General features: G+C 36.7%; 1 protein-coding gene across 1 annotated transcript; it reads right to left on the bottom strand.

Annotated features, from left to right (window-relative positions):
* Positions 1–1,548: 1,548 nt before the first annotated feature.
* Positions 1,549–3,069, bottom strand: LOC131858990 (uncharacterized). The gene is made up of 3 exons (XM_059212498.1): positions 2,533–3,069; positions 2,184–2,400; positions 1,549–2,066 (listed from the first exon to the last, which is right to left on the bottom strand). Exons 1-3 carry the CDS (start codon positions 3,067–3,069, stop codon positions 1,549–1,551), a joined length of 1,272 nt encoding a protein of 423 aa, XP_059068481.1.
* Positions 3,070–7,117: the final 4,048 nt, after the last annotated feature.

The following is a 7,117-nucleotide window of genomic DNA, read 5'->3' as shown; positions in this document are numbered from 1 at the left end:
GGTTCTTTTGGACGGAATACCCTGACCATTACCCTTTACACACCGACTAGGCCCAATTAGCCCTCTTTTCCAAAGCAAGTACCAACAAATGGTACGGCCACAACACAAAAACAAAAAAAAGTCTTGATTTTTTTTCCAAAACAATAGATTTTCCAACTTTCAAGGCAAGACACACTCATTTGACAGGTTAGATATCAAACCCTCCTTTTTAGGCCTCCTAACTTAGGGCTCACTCAAAACCACTCCTCCATTCACTTCCAGACTCAACCAAGGGTCATTTAAACTTTTATTAAACCCCCATAAACATCTTCCAACATAAAAACACCACCTTGTTAAGCTACTTCTTTTTCTGTTATACTCATGCCTCCATTTTCATGCTTTTTTTCCTCACAAACAATCACTTTCTTGGTGATCACCTATTCAATCTCTTTTCCCCACATTATTGTCATTAGTTTAGTTAAAAATACATTGATAGGGTCTCATTCCTCAAGGAACAGTAAAGACATAAAGAGGAATGAGCCCTAACTTCTCATTTTGACTCCAAACTAACACAAAATGTGCACCTACAACAGGGTTCTTTTGGACAATCGAAATAAATGATCAAAACAGATGTAAAAACCTTGAAAATGGATTCAAATGCTCATCAATACCCAAAGGAAGCACCTGCAATCCATTTCCAATCCTCAAAATGAAAAACAATCCAAATCAAGCAAGTAACTTTCAGATTTTTGTATTACAAAAGAAGTTGTCCGTACAATGCAATTGTGATTCATTTCCCAAACTTCAATCTTGCTTTTCCAGTTCATGTGACATGAGTTATAAATCAATAACAACCTTCCCCAAACCGACCATAACCACCTTTCTCCTTAACAAACATCGAAACCTCTTGTTTGGCTAACTAACAGTTGGGTTTCAAATTTAAATTTGTCAATACTAGACATAATATTCTTAAACCCAATTTATCAACACCGAAGGCTTTATTTAAGCCTTATTACATCAAAATGACTCAGCACAACCTAATTAAACTCATTAGGCATCCTTTGTGCCATTTTTACATATTTAGACTTAATGACCCCTATTAGGTCCATTTGCACTCATAACTCATTTCATTCTACCTATTACATTCAAATGCCTTAATAGGCTTTATTACATTATTTTTAGGTCCTTTAGACCCTTGAATCCATGTTCTATACCAAAACGGCTTCATTTGCCTCCATGTCATAGGACATGCTTCTGCACCATACTCCCCCCTATGAAAAATCTCTTGTCCCAAGAGAATAGGGGTCTTGTCTATACTCCATGCATCCTTCTAGAAGGCCACCTAAACCTTTTGCCTCTTGCAAAATTTTGTAGCAATAACAACTCATGAAATGAGTTGGTCTTCCACCTATTACCCGCAACAAACTCATGATTAGATAAAAACAAATCATTAGATCTTTGGTTTAGACAGTCATGTATGGACTGTTGCTGCACCATATTCCTTTCGTTTGTGAGGTCCAAATGACCCCCAACTCCATTCATCTTTGAAGGACTATTACTGTACTTAGTCTACACACATAGAGGGCACTCAATAGTCCCTACCATCACACTAGTCTGCACCTTCCTTTTGCTGTCAGTAACAGAATGTTGTTGTCTTTCTGACTTCTTTCCACACCCTTGATCACTGCCTTGTGTTCCCTTCACATTAGGAACCTGCATACTCACATACTCCTTCCTACCAAAGCATATTACACTGGATTCAAAGATCTGATTATTCTTTAAAGGATTTAGTGTAAATTTCTTACCATCTTTGTGAACAACATATGTGTTCAAGAACCCATCATGCAATGTCCTTCTCTGATATTGCCAAGGCCTTCCCAAGAGTACATGACAACATGTCATAGGAATAATGTCACACAATACCCTATCGTGATAATCACCAATGGTAAACTCTACATATGCTTGCTCTTGGACTACTATATTTTGTTCGTCTGTTACCCAAGTGGCCTTGTAGGGTCTATTATGTGGTATTCTTACTAAATTCAACTTGTCAACCATCTCTTGAGAAACCAAGTTATCAAAAGAACCTGAATCAATGATCATCCTTCATACTTTACCATGGCTCAAGCATTGAGTTATAAAAATGGATACTTGGGGTTGTACCTGTTGCAACCTTTGTCCTCTTCCAAACATTAGAAAGTCACCCTCAAGTTCTGGAGCAGCAATACCAACCTTCTCTTCTGCTGGTTGTTCTTCCCCTTGGGCCAACTGAACTCTTTTCTTAGTCTTCTTGCCACCTTGTTCATTCATTGGACACTTGAAGAAAGTGTGCCCAACTTCATTGCATGTGAAACACCTTCCCGTGAAGACTCCTGATCCTCTACCTGATCCAAATCTGCCTCCACCTTTGTATCCACCTCTCTGGTAAAAAAATGACTCCGTACTCTTATCATTGTTTCCTTTTCATTGTCCTTCATTGTTAGGCCTGCTGCCCCTTCCCCTATTTGCATTACTTCTACCACTTCCTCCTTGTCTCTCTTGCTTCCTCTTTACCTTTTCTTCAACCCTTATAGCCAATTGAAAACACTCCCCAAGTGTCTTTGGTATACTCAAACCAATCTCATCTTGCAAGGTGTATCCAAGCCCATTAAGATATCTTGAAACCTTCTCATCCTCATCTTCCAATCCACCTCTTATACTCAACTTGTGGAATTTCTTAGTGTAGGTCATCACATCCATGTCTTTTTGTTTCAAATTTTGTCTCAACCTCTTTGTCTGAATAGCATAATCAGATGGAAGGAATTGATCCTTCATCATGGCCTTCATCCTATTCCATGTGGTGATCTTAGTCATCCCTCTTTCTACTCTCTCTGTCTGCACACTACTCCACCATGTTAGAGAAGTACCTCTTAACTTTGTCTTGGCAAACTTCACCTTCTTATCCTCATTCATATCTTCATACTCAAAGTAGTTTTCTAGGGCATCAATCCACCCCAATACCTCTTCACTATCCATCTTGCCATGATAGATAGGAAAATCAATGGTTATCTTACTGCCACCTCCTTGTACTGCCTTCAATAACCTCACCATCCTTCTCTCTTCAGGGTCTAATTCCTCTTCTCCATTTCCTTCATTCCGATTCTCATCTGCTCCATCATTTGCTTCAGCATCTTCTTCCTTATTTTATGGCCCTCTTCTAGATCCTCTCTCCAAGGCTTCCAACCTTTCTTTCAATGATGCATTCTCCCTTCTCATTTGTCTCATCTCTCTATCCCTTTGTTTCTTCTTGTTCTCTCCTTTCTCTCCTTTCCATCTCCAAGGTCTCTTTCAACTCTTGGTTCTCCCTGGCTATTTGTTGTTTAGGAGACATCTTGTATATACCCCAACTAGTGCACAACTTCTCCCTCTTCCTTACTTCCCTCAAGAACCTACTAGTGGCTCTGATACCACTATGATGCAAAGGATACTAGTCTATAAGAACCCCAATAGACAATACTTGTTGTCTTCTCAGTTTGACCTTTGAAACCCTCAAGGCTCTCAAGTCTTCTCCTTCACCAATGAACTCAAATTGTGTTACCAACTCAATCAACCAATCTAATACCACCTAGGGTCTTCACATGCCCCAAACAAATTGCCTCAACAATAAACACATACCCATTTTCTTGGTTTACACAAAACCCTCTTACTCGGGTGCAACCTAGGCCTACTTCTAGTAGCCCTGCCAGACTAATTTTCCCCACCTAATTCAACTTTTTACCAAAACACAAAAAAAAAATTGGACTTCCAGATACCCTTATGGATGTTTCATAACAAATATGAAACTCATTTATGGTTCTTTTGGACGAAATACCCCGACCAGTACCCTGCTACACATCGACTAGACCTAATTAGCCCTCTTTTCCAAAGCAAGTACCAACAAATGGTACAAACACAACATCAAAACAAAAAAAAGTCTTCAATTTTTTTCCAAAACAATATATTTTCCAACTTTCAAGGCAAGACACACTCATTTGACAGGTTAGATATCAAAACCTCCTTTTTAGGCCTCCTAACCTAGGGCTCACTCAAAACCACTCCTCCATTCACTTCCAGACTCAACCAAGGGTCATTTCACCTTGTATTAAACCCCCACAAACATCTTCCAACATAAAAACACCACCTTGTTAAGCTACTTGTTCTGCTACTATACTCATGCCTCCATTTTCATGTTTTTTTTCCTCACAAACAGTCACTTTTCTTGGTGATCACCTATTCAATATCTTTTCCCTACATTCTTGTCATTGGGTTAGTTAAAAATACATTGATAGGGTCTCATTCCTCAAGGAACAGTAAATATGTAAATAGGAATGAGCCCTAACTTCTCATTTTGACTCCAAACTAGCACAAAATGTGCACCTACAGCAGGGTTCTTTTGGACAGTCAAAATAAATGATCAAAATAGATGTAAAAACATTCAAAATGGATTCAAATGCTCATAAATACCCAAAGGAATCACTTGCAATCCATTTCCAATCCTCAAAATGAAAAACAATCCAAATCAAGCAACTTTCAGATTTTTGTATTACAAAAGAAGTTGTCCATACAATGCAATTGTGATTCATTTCCCAAAATTCAATCTTGCTTTTCTAGTTCATGTGACATGAATTATAAATCAATAACAACCTTCCCCAAACCTACCATAGCCACCTTTCTCTTTAACAAACACCTAAACCTCTTGTTTGGCTAACTAACCGTTGGGTTTCAAATTTAAATTTGGCAATACTAGACATAATATTCTTAAACCCAATTTATCAACACCAAAGGCTTTATTTGAGCCATATTACATCAAAATGACTCAACACAACCTAATTAAACTCATTAGGCATCCTTTGTGCCATTTTTACATATTTAGACTTCATGACCTCTATTAGGTCGATTTGCACTCATAACTCATTTCATTCTTCCTATTACATTCAAATGCTTTAATTGGCTTTATTACATCATTTTTAGGTCCTTTAGACCCTTGACTCCATTTTATATACCAAAATGGCTTCATGTGTCTCCATGTCATAGGAAGTTCTCCTACACCAATGGTGTACATACTATAATCGAGGACTTATTCCAAAATGACTCCAATTAGGATAGAGAAGAGAAAACATTAGTGGTAGTAGAATTGGTAAAACAAAATTCTATTTAATGTGTCGTTTGTCAAAAATGATATTTGCACATGATAAAGGATTGTCCTAACAATAGACCTCCAATTTGAAATGGAGAAAACCAATGTTGTCCAAATCATAAATGTATTAAGGAAGAGAGAGATGAAGCAAGCTATCATATCCCACCCAAAAAAAACAATCAAAATGTTTGTGCCATGTTGAATAACAAGGGCTATTCATATCACAAGAAGAATTCAAATTATAGAGGAGGACAAGTAGGAAGCCGAGGTAATAGAAGAAGGAACTGTAGACACCTAAAATTGTCATGTCTAATTAAATAAATATTTTATTTATTTAATTATCTAAGCCTAATTCTTCTATTAATTAAATAAATCTTTATTTATTTAATTAATTCATTTATCCTCTTCTAGCCTTATTTCTCATTTAAATAAATACATTTATTTATTTAAATTGTCCTTTTCCTAAATTAAATAAATATCTTATTTATTTAATTGATCCCACTTCTTATATTAATTAAATGAATCTTTATTTATTTAATTAATTCATTAGCCTTTTCTACCCATGACACATGTCATTCATCTCTTAATTCATACACTACCTACCCCTTTCATTATTTTATTATTTTCTTTACCTACCCTCTAATCATAGCCGACCTCATTTTACACCTCTCAATCTTATCCCTCCATTTCATATTGTGTTTTCTATATAAGGAGATGCTTCCTTCATTATTAAACTCTAACTACCTAGCTAATGAATCAAGCTAACTACTACTTGGCATATGAGATCCTACTTGCAACCACATTCCGTTCTTTGTTGAGCTCTTGTGCACACAAAATCTGAGAGCAAATATATCAAGCAAGATCAATGGAGATAGGAAGAATGGAGATCAAAACCCTATTGGACATGTGATGGTATAATTTTTGTGATTTCAATTGATTTGCATTGTCTTAGGTAATCTTCATATGTTATGGTGGATCTTTGTTGTTGTTAGGCTAGGGTTTTGTGGTTGAATCTATTTTAGTCTTCCAACATTGTTATTATTGTTGTATCCATTTCACCATACACATTTTGGCATGCCCAGTGGGACTCTTGTCCCTTTTGCATTTAACATCCTTGTTGCAGATATTGTATTTTGAAGTTGCAGATCTGACATTTTCGATGGCATTTTGGTATTTTCGTGTCTGAGTACTTTTAGATCGCGTTTTTGGTTTTCTGCCGCGTTTGCAACATCTTGGATCGCGTCTACATCCTCGACTGTATTTTATTTTTGCGGATTCCAAAAACCGCGTCTATGTTCCTTAGTCGTGTCTGTGGTGTTTTTAGACGCATCTGTGTCCAGAAGCCACGTCTGCATTCTAAAACCGTGTCTATGTTTCACAGAAGTGCATCTGCATCATACAGTCGCGTTTGTGTTTGGGGTAATTGCGTCTGTGTGCATTGATTTCATTCTTGGAGTTTTATTAATTCAGTTTTTAGTCATTCGGTTTTATTTTTTTTTAGATCTGGATTATTTTGAGCTAACATTTGCAAATCTAGCTAACGAAATTGGTGCATCTTGTCTTGAAAGAAAAAATGTTTTGTTGAAGGTCCCTATTCTCACAAAGTCTTTTGGATCTAAAATTTACCTAACTTGTGTGCTTGCAGGAAGGGGTGATCATTTGAAAAAATCCAAACTACTAATAAATCTTTGTTGTAGGTCCTTGGCAAGGGTTTTTGGATTTTTATTGTGTGCCTTGTTTTTCATAGATTAGCAAACACTTCAATTGGTGCACTAAAATTGAACCATTGTCTTTTATGTCTTGAGAAATAAGCTCTTTTTGTTTAAATCTTTAGAGGGCCTATCTTCCCATGTGGTCATTAGGACTACTAGTGAGAAGAGAACGACCCAAGTGGTAGCAAAAGAAAAGCCATCTTCTTCCAAACCACTATAAATAATTGTATTCATGGTGAAAACTATGGATAACATGTGTTGATTAGTTCAT

This window comes from Cryptomeria japonica, chromosome 10 (assembly GCF_030272615.1).
Source record: "Cryptomeria japonica chromosome 10, Sugi_1.0, whole genome shotgun sequence".
Classification (NCBI taxonomy): Eukaryota; Viridiplantae; Streptophyta; class Pinopsida; order Cupressales; family Cupressaceae; genus Cryptomeria; species Cryptomeria japonica.
Note: the sequence above shows the minus strand (reverse complement) of the source record. Positions and strands in the feature narration are given on the sequence as shown.